The sequence below is a fragment of the Homalodisca vitripennis genome, chromosome 5 (genome assembly GCF_021130785.1).
Source record: "Homalodisca vitripennis isolate AUS2020 chromosome 5, UT_GWSS_2.1, whole genome shotgun sequence".
In the NCBI taxonomy this organism is placed as follows: Eukaryota; Metazoa; Arthropoda; class Insecta; order Hemiptera; family Cicadellidae; genus Homalodisca; species Homalodisca vitripennis.
The window spans coordinates 103819144-103834120 of record NC_060211.1 but is presented as its reverse complement, the minus strand read 5'-3'; the positions used below and the strand labels follow the sequence as shown (position 1 = coordinate 103834120).

The 14977-nt window shown below is 32.7% G+C and overlaps 1 protein-coding gene across 1 annotated transcript; it reads right to left on the bottom strand.

Annotated features, from left to right (window-relative positions):
• Nucleotides 1–17: 17 nt before the first annotated feature.
• LOC124362619 (ADP-ribosylation factor-like protein 1) lies at nucleotides 18–9274 on the bottom strand. The gene is made up of 4 exons (XM_046817279.1): nucleotides 9106–9274; nucleotides 6151–6367; nucleotides 3946–4057; nucleotides 18–411 (listed from the first exon to the last, which is right to left on the bottom strand). Exons 1-4 carry the CDS (start codon nucleotides 9107–9109, stop codon nucleotides 202–204), a joined length of 543 nt encoding a protein of 180 aa, XP_046673235.1. The 5' UTR covers nucleotides 9110–9274; the 3' UTR covers nucleotides 18–201.
• Nucleotides 9275–14977: the final 5703 nt, after the last annotated feature.

The window sequence follows — 14977 nt, the reverse complement described above, 5'->3', positions numbered from 1 at the left end:
AATTACATAAAACACAATTAGTAATAATATTTTTATTATTATGAACAGTTGAATAATATTAAATGAAATATATGATATCTTACATAATTAATTATAGTCTGTTTAATTGTACAAACCACTCACTAACACTCAAGTTGTGTACAATCCCTTATCACAAACAAGCCCGTCTCTTCTAGTGACAAAAAACGTCATTTAGGCAGTTCACTTTTTGTTCTGGATAGCGTTTGTTAACCAGTCCATAGCTGAGTCAAGCCCTTCACCTTTCACTGCCGAAGTTTTGAAGATCTGGAATGTTCTGTTCTTGAGGGCATCTAGACCCAGGGCCTGATGCACCTCAGCCACACTCATACAGCCCTCCATGTCTTGTTTGTTGGCCAACACCACTAGGATGGCCCCTTGCAGCTCTTCCTCCTGGAAAAGCCTGAATTAAAATATCTAAAAATGGAACAATTGTTAAACCAGCCTATCTGATTATGTGTGACATCAGGGAGTTCCATGAAAACTTACAGTACCAAACAAGCAGCCAACTACTGCCTACCCATCACAAATGGTATGCAGCATGTGTTTCACTACCTAAAGAACTGGCTTCGGAACTACTAATTTCACTCCTTAATTAAATTTTTCATAGACAAAAATTTTGACCTCCAGAAAAGGCATTTCACCAAGTTTATTTACAATTGTTCTTAATAGTATTAAATTAATTAATGATGTCAATCAATTCTGTAATTAAAATTCATGCATCAAGTATACTCATTCTCGAAAACATTTTAGGGATTTCAGCTGGTACCATATAGAGGTTTGGATTTTAACATCTAAAAGAGTTAATAGCAATAAAAAAACACTTTGCTATCACATAACAAACTCAGTAACCTGTTATATTTGATACAAAACTTGTTTATAAATAGAAAGTATTGCATTACTAGCTTTAAGCCTGATAACTTATTTATATGCTTTGAGTACACACAATTAATATTTAGTATGCTATAGGTCTTTCACACGAAAACCGTTAAGGGTACAGGAATTGAACTAAAATTCTGGAAATAGATCTCCACTTTTATCTGACAGCAAACAATTAGATAACATTTGAAAGATTCTGTTGACTCATAACAAACAACCAGCAAATCAGATAAAGTTGGCTTATTTATGGAGGTAATACCTCATAGATATTGTTAACCAATTATCGTGGAGAAAATGAGGTATTTAGGTCTCCTTAAAAAAAAGGTAAAATGTGTAACGATTCTTCCCGTTAGAGCATAAAACACCTTGAGTAATTTTTCAAAATATTAATACAAAGTGTTTGAAAATGTGGACTAAACTTTAAGAAAATGTTGATTTCATTTTGCTTTTTTTAAAGGCTGACTACCAATTTTTTATTCAAATTTTCATAAGTCTAGTTGTCATTAAGTCTAACTTAATGGTTAAAAATTGATACATTTTTACTCTTTGCCACTTTTAAATTTTTATGACAAATCACAAAATACTACATAAGAACAAATAATGTGAAGAAGAAAAATTACATCAAAATTAAGGAAATATTTGGTAACTCATTTATTACATATGAATAGAAAATGGACTTTCACTGCTTACATGGATCCAATTTAAAGGAACTACATTACATTTGTGTTTTGTAGATGTAAACTCCTATACAAAATATATATATATATATATACGAGGGTAATTCGGAAAGTAAGGTCCGTTTTTTTTATTTTAAAAAAACCCACACCATATTTTTTCAAAAAACTTGTTTTATTTGATTCCTGACATCAATCACTATTGTTCTACATAATTTCCACTTTTGTGTAAACACTTGTCATAACGATCTACAAGTTTTTGAATGCCGGTGTCATAGAAGTCAGCCGCCTGCGACGATAACCAGTCTTGTTAACCACTTTAAACCGGTGACGTCGAGTGACGCCACTCCATTGACTGGCGTTTCGTTTCTGGGGTTATGTGGGAAACCCATGTCTCGTCACCCATCACAATGTGGTCTAAAAGGTTATCCTCTTTCTGATGATATTGGATCAAAAATTCAAGAACAATACCCATTCTTCTTTTTTTGTGTTCCTCAGTAAGCAGCCTGGGAACCCAACTTGAGCACAATTTGCGAAAATCCAAAATTTCAGAATCAATTTTTAACAACGTGTTCTCGTTTGGAAATTCTATTGCTGATGAAGAAACAGTGAATCGCCGATCTTCACGAATTTTTCCATCGACGGCTTTCACCAAATCTTCTGTGATCACTGACGGCCGACCAGATCGTGGTTCGTCATGGACATTTTCCCGTCCATCTTTAAAACCTCTCACCCACTTCCGCACTTTGCTGTCACTCATTGCATTTGGACAGTACACTTCACTTATCTGTCGATGAATATCCGCTGCTGAAACGTTCCTTGCTGTCAAAAACCGTATCACAGACCGTATTTCACAGTCGGCGGGACGTTCAATAGTTTTAAACATTTTAAAAAGGCACAGACAACAGCAGACTACAGCGATTTCACTGCAAATGGCGTCGTTCTGCGCGCAATGCATATCGGGAGTCAGGGCGCATGCGCATTTCCCTGCTCGCTTACTGTTTGCCTGGTTAACGCGAATCGGACCTTACTTTCCGAATTACCCTCGTATTTATTGCCATTAAGATTAATATTAGGGATTTTTATAGAACGTACTGCAGAAAAGACTGAAATCATTAGTTTTCCATGTTTTTTAACAATTTTTAACAGCCAGTGGATATTTCACATCATCAGTGTCCATTTTAGTCCATGCGCCAGTGATAGGACACTCAGACTATCAGTAATAGGACATTTCTTACTATCAGTAATAGAACTTGTGCAGAACAGTAGTGGCACGTGCACTCCTACAGTTCAGTGACAGTAAAAATATACTGGTTTTATTTTTTACCAGCTCTGTGATTGAGGGCCATTGTGCAACAATTATATTATATTCAAAATTTATTGTTGACAATGGTTGATTTCAAAAGACATGAGGATTCAACTTATCCTCATTTACTGTTGTGAAAAAGCTTACAGAATACATAGGATTAAGCATGCAAAAATAAATATATAGCGATGGGCTCGCCAAAGTCAAGAAATGCCTTTTTACTTTTGAAGAAGAGGATAGATTCCAATTATTAAAACAGTGTGTTCTATCCTTGAGACACACAGTGATAGCAAATGTCTGAAATCATGTTATCCTTTTAATTACTTTAAAATAAAAACTGTAGATGTATAATTGCACATTACATGATGTAATATTTGTTCAATGTTTTTGAGTTCTTTGTTTAAGTCTTTGAGGGGTGTGAATGTGTAAGTGTGTGTGCAGTGGTTTAGCTTTGGAACTTCTCAAAGGTATGTTGTTTTTGCCTTTATTCAATATAAAAAAATACGTGACAAAAAATCTGAAATTCTTTGATAAGAAAAAACACACTTTTATGACTGTAATATTAAAAAACCATATTTGATTGTTAATTTTAACAATAACTTGAATAAAAGAAGAAAGAAAGAAAATCTGAGTATATATGTATATTATTTTGATCTTAAACATAATAAATAAGAAGATATTATTAAACAATTTCTATATTTCGGTTTTAAAACTGTCTTCAGGAAATTAAACAAAGTTGTAGAAATAGTGCTATAAGAACATTAAAAACATAAAAAAATAATTTAATAGAATCCCTCTGCTTCAAAAATAGCTAAGCATAAAATTTTAATGATAGCCAACAAGAAAAGTTGTTGTCTTATATAAAAATGAATCACCAAATGTCTAGCTAAGCAATAATCTTACATCTGGACCAATTAGCTAATTTTTCAAATATTATATACATGCAGACACAAAAACGGTTAAAAGAATTTACACTATTCTATCCACACTAGAGGCACACAGCTCAATTTGCACTTCACAAATATTATCTTCATTAAAAAAATAAGATATATAATATGCTAGACTTACCCTTAACATGTAAAGTAGTTCATCTTTTGAAATTCCTATCCGATCCTTGTCAGCAGAATCCACTACATAAATAATTGCATCTGTGTTAGAGTAGTAGCATCTCCAGTATGGCCTACACAAATGTCAATGTTTAATATTCAAATGTAAAATAAGAGAATTTAAGATGGTTTAGATACAAGCAGTGTCTGTAACAACCTAAATATAATGATATACATATTTTTTACAGAAAGTACCGTTTGAAATTCAGCCATTACAGCACTACTGTTGGTGCTCTGCGCATGCATCCCCAACTAAGAATCGAGCAACTGTGAAATATGTGCTGTTAATTGTTTTCTAAATGCTAAAGACATGAAAGCAGTTGATATTAATTTCAGATATGTGAAGTGTTCAGACAAAAAATTATGCGAGAGTAGTATGTGAATAGGTAAAAACTATAAAGATGGCTGATCATGATGAGGAACGGGAGAGGGTAATCTTAAGTGATCACTACAATTTGGGGCAGAAAGTAAAATTTAACAGACACCACTTCACGATTTCTTTGTTATTAGAGGGGATTTTTCAGTTTCAAAAAGCATCTTCTATGTCATTGTTACTGAAATATTAAACTATTGAAAATTAATTGTGCTCATGATGGGTACCAAAAGACAAGCATGTTGAGTAAAGAGATTATTTAGCTGCATGACAATGTCTGTCTAAAATCAGACACAAAATCTCATTGTATAGTCTTGAAACAAAGTGGTCATCTTCTACACAGCCCTGATCTAGCACCTAGTGACTAAATAATGTGCAAGTGAAAAGCATCTTGGAGATCAGTGCAATGATGACAGGTATATAGGCAAAACGATCATGTTGCTTGTTGTTCTATACGATAAATGGCTTAATACTAGTGGCAATTGTGTACAAAAGTAGATAGGTAAAGGTGAAGTCATTCATATAAAAAAAGATTGTTACGAAAGTTTACTGTTTTTTATGTATCAGAACCATATTTACATGGAGAAACATGTCTCATAATTTCAATAGTTAGAATATTTATGATGTGCTAAGATACCATTTAAAAGATGAGTATTAGGTCAGGCTACTGAAAAACACTTTCATGTGGAGAAAAAAAAAATTCAAATTGCCACAGTAAAAAGTAAAAAGAAACATATAAAATTTGATTCAGAAATAAACACAAGGCACACAGGTATAAATAAACTCACAATATTTTGAAAATGCTGACCTACAGTTCTTAAATCCATTCCACTTAAATTTTGTGGAGTATGAAATGATTTGGATTACTACATATGTTTTGATTATAAATTCTGGTTAGGCATTATATTAAGCTCAAAATACCAGGAGAAACCTGAAAGTAAAAACTGTAGGTATTTTTTATTTTGCGTAAACCAATGTAAAAATTAGGTTTTTTTAAAAATTTGTGTGACATAGCATGGGTATCACCAATTATAACTTAACTGTTACTCCTAGTTTTACTAATGTTTCTTACACACAATATTTTTAAAATAAATAATTTTGTAATTTTGGACATAAGTTCGCTTTACTTGTTTAAAAACTTCTAAAGAACCCATTTAAACCTATTTAGGATTGCCAATATTTCATAAAAGACTAAGGAAAGAATTATTAAGTGATACTGTAATAATATCCTAAGATCCAAGAACATATTTAAGTAAACACAACACCAAGATAGCCTACTCTAGTATAATATTTAGACTTCTAAATATAACACTAGGTATGGAATCGTAATTATTTAATGCTAATAACAACAAGTAGTAGTAATTGAAAGTACAACTAAAATTTCTGAAAAGGAATAAAACACTGCACATAATTTATGAAAAACTACATCAGTATCACATAATCACGTATTGCAATAAATACTTCATTCAATTTCACAGCTAGAAATAAATATATATTCTTTGCCTGTTTTTCGAATATCAAGCCTGAAACTGCTTAGGCAAAATCCACAAGACAAATATATATATATAGTCAAAGTAAGGATAATTTCTATTTAAGAACATGAAACTCCTTTCCGTTGTGGTGTAAAGTTTATCTTTCTTAAGATTACTCTAAAATTTGAATGTTTTTATAACATGACATTTGTAAATTAATTTCTGTATTGTCACTATACATTTACTTTAATGTACATTTATAATAAACTAAATTAAAATTTCTATCGAAACAATTTAAACAATAAATCAATATGAAATTCACCTTATGCTTGTTTGTCCACCTAAATCCCACACTTGAAATTTTAAATTTTTGTACGTGACTTGTTCGACATTGAATCCTATTGTAGGAATAGTAGTGACCACCTCGCCAACTTGAAGTCTGTACAGAATTGTTGTTTTTCCTGCTCCATCCAGGCCCAGGATCAGAATTCTCATCTCACGGTTCCCGATAAGAGACTTGAAGTAACTCAACAGTCCACCTAAAACAACAATAAAAATATTAGTTTTGGATACATTATTATATTTCTATTTTAAGAAAAAAGTCTTCTTTCTTTGCCTCACTTGCTTATGTCCTAAGATTAAACGTATTTTGATTTGGCAAAATCATCTAATGAATTTTATAAATATTGTGAGTCTTAAACAAATTTAGTTGTTTAACTATATACATAAACACACATATATTTTTGTTATTTTGAGGAACATATCAATGTTTACATTCTCACAGTAAATCAATTTTTTGCGGCCTTCTAAGATAATTAAATGAGCAAAAACTAATCAAGCAAGAGGAATTTTATCAAAATTATTTTGACACTTTTGGCAGCAATATTTTATTTTTTCAGAGTTTAATCTGAGTTTATACTTGTTTACATAGGTTCAATTTTAATTTTGATCTGAAGTATGTCAAAAATTTAAAAAACAGACAATGGGTTTGCACCAAAGTATTTGTTTTTATACCTACTTTCCAAAAATATATAAAAATGTCAAGTAGGGGGAAATGCTTCAAATCAATATATGTAATATTTCCTGTGAATTCCATATTTTTATTCACAAAAAAGTACACATGTGTAACCTTAGAAAAAAAGTAAATAACTAGCAATTTAGATTACAAGTAATTGACAATTCAATTTTTAATTATACTATTAATGCAAAATATCACAAAAAATAGAGGTTTGTTAGATAACTCTTTTTTGGGGGGGAAATAATTTGGACATACAGGAATTGAGGAAGTAACTTTTCTAAGTGATTATAAGGTAGTAGGATAAATTTCTAATATGAGTATAATTGAGAGGAATGATGTAATACATTATGGTAAACCTCGTGTGTGCTTCCCAAGAGATGACACCCTAACATCTTAGTTTCAATCAAAACCAATAGGGTTGCCCAGTCCTTAGGGCTGTGGTTCTATATCTTCAAGTTGAGGCCCTGTTTTTACAGAACATATGAAACTAGGCTTATGCCCTGAAATGGCATCTAGAGGAATGTTTGGTTATCCCAGCATCCAAAAGTAGTGGTATCAGTCCAGTCCACTTTGGATGGAATAGGGTCATGTAGATGGCTCTCAGGACAGAGTTTTGAATTGCAAGAATTGCCTTGCTTAATTACTATTATATCAAAGATGTAACAAATATGTCTGAGTTCAGAAAAAGCCTTGAACCAAGCCATAGGCCTTGGTGAATCTATTTAGTGATCTAAGTTATTAAAGATATAAGAAAATTTAGCACACTGGTGTAACTAGTCTATTTACAAGCTTTCAGATCTACTTCATGATCATGAGTTGCTAATTATTCAATTGCTTAGATTGAATTTATATGGAACATCCAAGGATTGTCACAATGTTTCTCACCAGGGACCTAAAAAACTACATTATTAAAAGGAACAGACTTTATTTGACCAACTGTGAAAATTGCATAACTATATGACGACCAGATCTTGTTTTCTGCCTCCCAAATGGAAGTTAGCGAGAAGTAGGCCACTCTGTCCCTATTTACTTCTCGTTATTACATGGTATAAGTAGGTTAAGATTAGGTTATCATAAATATATTACTAATAGTATCAAAGTTACAGATAACCTTTACGTTTGGTCACATGATCAAGTTCCAAATTGTCTAACTTTTTGACGTCAGATCACGTTGGACGATCAGGAACATGATCTAAGGTTGGGAAATTATGGATAGGAAATGCCCCTGCCCATCAGTGCGGGCTTTGGTGGCGCCAGTGAGAGCGCGAAAATGTCAACTTTAACTTTTTATATTTATAATACATATGTGTGTGTGTGTAGCAAAATAACAAATAGTAGATGGAGAAAGGCTGGCATCCTTCTTGCTGACATCGCCTCCTTTTGTGGGGGAGAAAACAAGAACTGATCATCATAATGACATGTAATTTTCATAGTAAGTCCAATAAAGTCCGTTATTTTTAATAATGCAGTTTTTTAGGTCCCCGATAAGAGAAACTGTTTGGCCTCCAGATAATACCAACAATTTCGAATATAATTGAAAAAATCTGACTTTTAACTACAGTAATGTACACTGTAATTTCTTATAACATATTTCTTTTCTGAATTTCCTCAGTTAAGAGCTGAATAATCTATACAAGTGCGATATCATATTTGATTTACTTTTTTGTAATTAGAATTATTAAAATATGAAATACTACATTCTATATACCATAAAATATTATACATACAAGAATTGGGGAAACCTATTAATAATGGTCTGATTAATAATTTTCTTTTACAATAATTGTTTATTTAATTATTACTGGAAGCTCTCTTTCAGTACAGGATAATATATATTGCAATATTTATTCTTAAAATTAGTTATGACTAACTAGCAAATGATTTATGATTACACACACATGTGGGTTGCATTAGGGCTACACATGCACTTATACCAGAACTAACCACTAAAAGACTATTGTTCCATAATGTTACAAATAAACAAAACATGACCATTTTCTATAAAAAAATAGGAATCCATAACATTTAACTAAACCATGTAGGCTAATGGCCTACACCCTACTGTAACATATTTGATTTATAATTACAAACTGCACACATCAAATAATCTTCTTTTCGAAATTAGAATTAGTTTGAACTGTGCATCTACTAATTAAAACCAAAAATCTCGTTTAGAGTTGGAAGAATAAGATAAGGAGCATCATGAAACTATCCAATATAACCTTTTAGGTTACACAGAAAATGTTTTAACTTACATACCCATTTTTAATGTTAAGTAGTTTTAGGCCACTAATTGCACTAGAAATACATAATATATACGTATATTATCTCACAAGAAAATTAGGTTATAGTTAATTTTTATACTGTATTTACTTATCACCGTATACCGCAGACATACTAGATTGAAGTTTACACATCAAAAAAATACAGTAACAGACAACTGTACAGATTACAACGCCGTTACGATAGCTTGTTCAAAAAACCCATATGGCACTATATAAAATATATAATTTATTTAGACATTCGTAATAAATTATAATTGTAAATGGATTCATCTTGCTTTTCAGTTAAGCTATTAGTGTTCTTCCTGATAGCTGAATAGTTGTTTTTTTTTTAATCCAGGTACTTGATTTCGAATACACAGGTCTGGCCATTGACATGTTCAAATAATCAAAAACATACTTGAGCTATCCTGAAGTAATGTGACTCGATCTTTCACATTCATACTAAATTCATAGACTTAATACTAAAGGTTGTTAAATTTAGTATCCGACTAAAATATTTTGGAAAGCCTTACAGATTGGTACACAGATTGTTGGGGTTCCCCCGAGGGATTCCGCCACCACCCTTTACTATAAGCTTGAAGCGTTCTTAGTCAATCCCTTAAGCCAACGTTGTCATTTCATTCTTCCCACAGTTTGCATAGATTCTTCTTTTGTTTCATTTCTTGTCTTCGTGTTGCCACCTTCTGTAGTATAGGGTACCTTTAGGTAGCTTTCACTGGTATATCCTCAGGGCGCTATATGGTACTTAACAGGGCTGTAACTACAGCTCGGCGCAGCATCTCTTATATATCCGGAAGCCAACCTAGTTACCCAACTAATCGGGGACATTAATGTCTCTCGAAGACCGAGGTCACGTCGCCTTCTGTGAGTTGCAGCCATCAGCACTTTGTGAGCCTACAGTCTGCTACAAATCAAACAAGATATTTCTAAAAATCCTTAACACGTTCAATAAATCTATTCATGTAATAGATTTATATTATGTCTAATTATATTTGCTTGCTGGTTATATTATGTCTTTTCATAAGTTATAGTTTTCATTGAGATGTTTAGGGAAAAGAAAATGTATTTTTTAAATGTGGGCAATCCACGTCCAATCTGAAATGCTGTTGGTATGTGACGAAAAGTTACGATTATTTTGTTTAGTTTCTTTTGTCCTTTCATACCTTACTAGTAAAATATTGTAACTAGAAATTTAAATGCACTATTAGTATGTGAATGTTGAATTTAGCTCCAGTTCACCTTCCACTTAGTGCAGCGTTTGCTGTCGTATATGACACATTTCCAAGTTATGTTCTCTTATAGAATCAGCATGTAAGTTGTCATGGAACAACAATAAAACCGTATCCAGATATATGATTTTCTCCTAATTACCATGACTTCCTTTAATAATGGTAATATATTGATTTTTAATCCATAGAGTTTTGGGATGGGTTCATTTGGGACCCATATGCAATATATGCTCTGGAGCAACAAGTTAGGAAAGAGTACATATTCTGAGATTTCTCCAGATGATTATGACTTCCCTTTTAAAGTTAAAGCACTGCAGATGGCCTAAACCCCTAAATCGGAAAAAGAGAAGATCCAAAACCTGCTATAAGCAGGCGGCAAGACCCCGTCCCTCCAGGCAATTTATAAAAGCTGTACGAATTAATCGTCCACTCATTCCTTCCAAAGAATACCACCGAGTGCGCCTAATTCTATTGTAAACGACTGGCTCGCTCAAACAACTAAGTGGTTGATCCTCGACAAAGATGATACCATTCGGAAAGCGAATACTTAGATCCAGTACTCTATCTTACACCGTCCTTGAATACTAGTAAATGACGAAGCAAAGTATTTAGTTATTAATTTCTGCATCCTTGTACAATCCCACACACTGTTCATATCAGTGCAGAATTTCTTCCAGGATGTTCTTTTGGCTGTGGTACGGTTTGCAATACCAACACCTCGTGATAGGTCGCCGAAATACCTCAGATTATTTGCCTTTAGAATATAATTCCGACACTCTTCATGAAGCCAGTTCTGAACTCCGCCAGGCTACCTTAGATCTCTTCCTGTCAGTAATCTTCCCGGCTGGATGACCGTCGACCCAGAGTAAGATCCTGGTTGATATTATAAGACTTGCAGACTATCTCACCCTCTCAACACCGTCGACCTTAAGCATATGAGCCAGGCATCGCAGCCAGCCCCTGGATTCATCATTGCCACACATCAGCGCCTAAGCTCCTCTATTTGTGAAATATCTGAACTGTAGGCGCAAATCCTTTATTACGAATAACTCATCGAAGATACGTCCCCTTAGCTCCGAGGCTTCCCTCCCTCTGAAGCTCATTTCTGGGTAATTTGAGGGGAAACTAGTTTTGTACCGCTTCAAATCCCCCTTGAATTTATTCCCTGTGTTCCCTGTTTTGTCTGTTTGGGTAGCAGTTTGGCTAAACTTCTGTTTTTGGGACATTGCTAAGTGTCATTTGGTGGAGCTTCTTCTCCGACTAGCCATCAGACTGCACTATATTCTCAGTTAGAGTCAGCTCCTGGATATACACCTAGCGCTGATTTCCTCAAATTCCTGACTCTTTTCCTTTCCTTAGCGGATCTCTTGCCATTTTACTTCCTCTATTTTGGAACGTTATATTGATGGAGCTTAGTCTTTTAGCTTCATGAAAACCACAGAGCAGGTAGATGAGTATAGTTTGTTTTGATGTCTCCTACCACATGAATCAAAAAGTATGTGCAAATGTCGACCTTTTGGGCAGAATGCTAAACCGGAGTGATGAAGCTTGCCCAAGCTGGGTTGGTTGCCCAAGCTTGCCATAGGTCAGGGTTGGTGGTAAATTCATTAGAACCTTTGTGATTGTTTGGTAATGGCAAAAACATACCTTTAAATTCTGTACTCATTACAGCGATACTGAATAATTTAACGGTTAGCTGTTTTTTATATAGAACACAACATTGACATATTGGGCATTGACAAGTCTTTCTGATAAATGATAGTAATGACAGCATGGCGAGTTTTAAACACATTTTCATTTTAGAACACAACAAGCAAATTTTTTTATCATACATGGGTTGATGCACCTTTAGTTCAGTTTGAAGTGTTTTTAGTTTTTGTAGGAAGTTTTGAATGCTTTCAAGGTTAGGAAAAGTTTTTTAAACTTAATTTAACAAATATTTTACAGCGATATTGAATAATTTAACGGTTAGCTGTTTCTTATAGAACACAACATTGAAATATTGGGCATTGACAAGTCTTTCTGATAAATGATAGTAATGACAGCATGGCGAGTTTTAAACACATTTCATTATTATTTCATTTTAGAACACAACAAGCAAATTTTTTTATCATAAATGGGTTGATGCACCTTTAGTTCAGTTTGAAGTGTTTTTAGTTTTTGTAGGAAATTTTGAATGCTTTCAAGGTTAGGAAAAGTTTTTAAACTTAATTTAACACATATTTTGGGCTTTAATCTCCTTCACTTACCGCACGTGTCAGATAGAAGATAACTGAAAACAAAATTATATTCTATTTGAAAAAAAATTAAACAACTGTGTTAAGATAGTGCTTTTTCAGCAGCAAACTAAGTAAAGTCGAAAAACAATTCTTTGTGCATATTAATATACAACTTCATAATATTATTATGATATTCGGGTAAATTATGTTTTCAGAATTATGTAGTAGTAATGTGATTTTCTATCTATTATCCACGTCAGATTACGTCATACGATCTGGAGCGTGATCTGAGGTCCGAAAAATACCGATCGTAAATGCCCCTGACCATCAGTGCGGGCTTCGGTGGCGCCTTCAACCGGAACTTCTGAAAAAAGAAGAAAAACACCCCTCAAGATAGTACCTACATTCAAGTTTAGATTACGTGAGCGCTCTTTAACTTTTTATATTATATACATACCGGATTTATTACCTACTTATAGAGCCTAATATCAAGTTGTAGATAGGGACACACACCCCTTTTCGTCGAGATCTCCAACATCGCTTTCTTTTGGGAGGCAAAATAAAAGAACCGATCGTCATAATGACATGTAATTTTCACAGTAACTCAAATAAAGTCTGTTCTTTCTCATAATGTAGTTTTTAGATCCTCGGTAAGAAAAACTTTTCCAAAAATATTGGCCTCCGAGTAATACCGAAGTACTTTCTTTTGTTCCATTTAAGTACCATCTCGATAGAATCGTACTTTGTACTTCCATGAATAACAGTGTAAATTTTAGTAATTATTTCCTGACCTTTTGTTTCATTGCTTTATGAAATTTGATTCAATAAGACCAGCAATATACAAGTTTTGACCATCCTATCAAATTAAGATTTACGCTCTTAGTCTTTTCCAATTATTTCATGAGTTTCTGCATAATTTTAATAGCTACATCAGTAATTCGTTCATAGCTTTTATCGGCTGCTTTCTCTGATAAGAAACTATACTCACTCACTATAAATATACATATATTACATTCGATCCATAACCATTCACTATTATAGTCATTCTAAAAAAATGATACACAGAAAAATGCTACTTTTTGGCAGAAGAATGAGTGTATTTCTAGTTTTGAATATAATAACTTTATATACAATAGAATATCAAAAATAAAAAAATAAACATTTATATATTATTAACTACTTATTAATATCGAAGAAAGTACATTATTACACAAGTTTTAAACTTCTCTAAAAATATTAACTCCTCTATTTTAACAAAAGTCCTACTAAGAATTCCTACTTGAATATAATTTACAAATTGAATATACTTTACTATGTGTTAACAATTGTAGTACAAAAATTTAACTAAGAGAAATCTTTTAAATATTGTTTGAAAACATTCCATTCCAACTTATTATTTGTTCGTTTCAGCTTGAGATTTCACAATTCACAGTCTATTGAATACAGTTCGTGGCGGAACGTCAACGTGGCAAATCGATTCCTGTACACAATCAACTGTTTAAATAGGGCTCGCTGATGCATAAAGTCTGAATTCTTAATAGAAAGTGAAAGTGTGACGAATCAACTGGCACCAGATTATATTAGATGGTTTTATTTCCCTTGTCATGGACTGGACGTTAGTTGCATAAAATATTAAATAATCGGTACAGTATTATCTTTTGCATTGCTAATAAGAACTTGGTTTAATGTTCTTATTAAAACGTGATAAGACCATTAAATGGTCTTACATTTTTTTACAAAAAAATTTTTGTAAAATCTTTTACACCTTTACCGTTGGCTAGGGAATAATTTTTCTCAAACAAAATGTTTACTTACCGTAATTTACATTGTATAATAATTAGTGTTTAAATGGACGTTTTTCAATTAAAACGTTTGGTCTGATTAATTCAAAATGGTATCGACACAAAAAAAAAAACTATATGTTTTTATTAAATCATTTATTGTATTAGGTTATTTATTTATGTATAATTATGGAACAGTAAATATTCCGAAAATTAAGTATCAAAAGAACGGGTTTTATGTTCTTGGTTTAAAAATTGGTTCCTACTTATAAAATAATAAACTAATCATAACTGCTGTAGTGCAAATCGCCTCAACGTTTGTCGATTAGATATCGTATACGCTTCTAATCTCTTCTGTCATCAAATCAAGGAGATTGGAGGTGATCATGATGTTATTGTTATATTTAATGCCAACAGGCTTGGCATGTGATGACGGTGATAGTACCGACTATAATTTATATTAATTTAAAGATTAGTGTAGTTAGTTGATTTTGGGTGAATTAATCTTATTTAAATATACAATAATTAATTAATTGGAAAAGTCTGTTATAGTACAGTATTAAAAAATATGGCCGTGATATCGGGTTGTCGACTGGTCCGTCGATACTTGGCCGAAA

Coding starts and splice junctions, on each gene's coding strand:
- LOC124362619 (XM_046817279.1), bottom strand. Junction 4,058..6,150: donor GGTGGACAAACAAGCATAAG/GTGAATTTCATA, acceptor ACATTTGTGTAG/GCCATACTGGAGATGCTACT. Junction 412..3,945: donor AACTACTTTACATGTTAAGG/GTAAGTCTAGCA, acceptor AGGCTTTTCCAG/GAGGAAGAGCTGCAAGGGGC.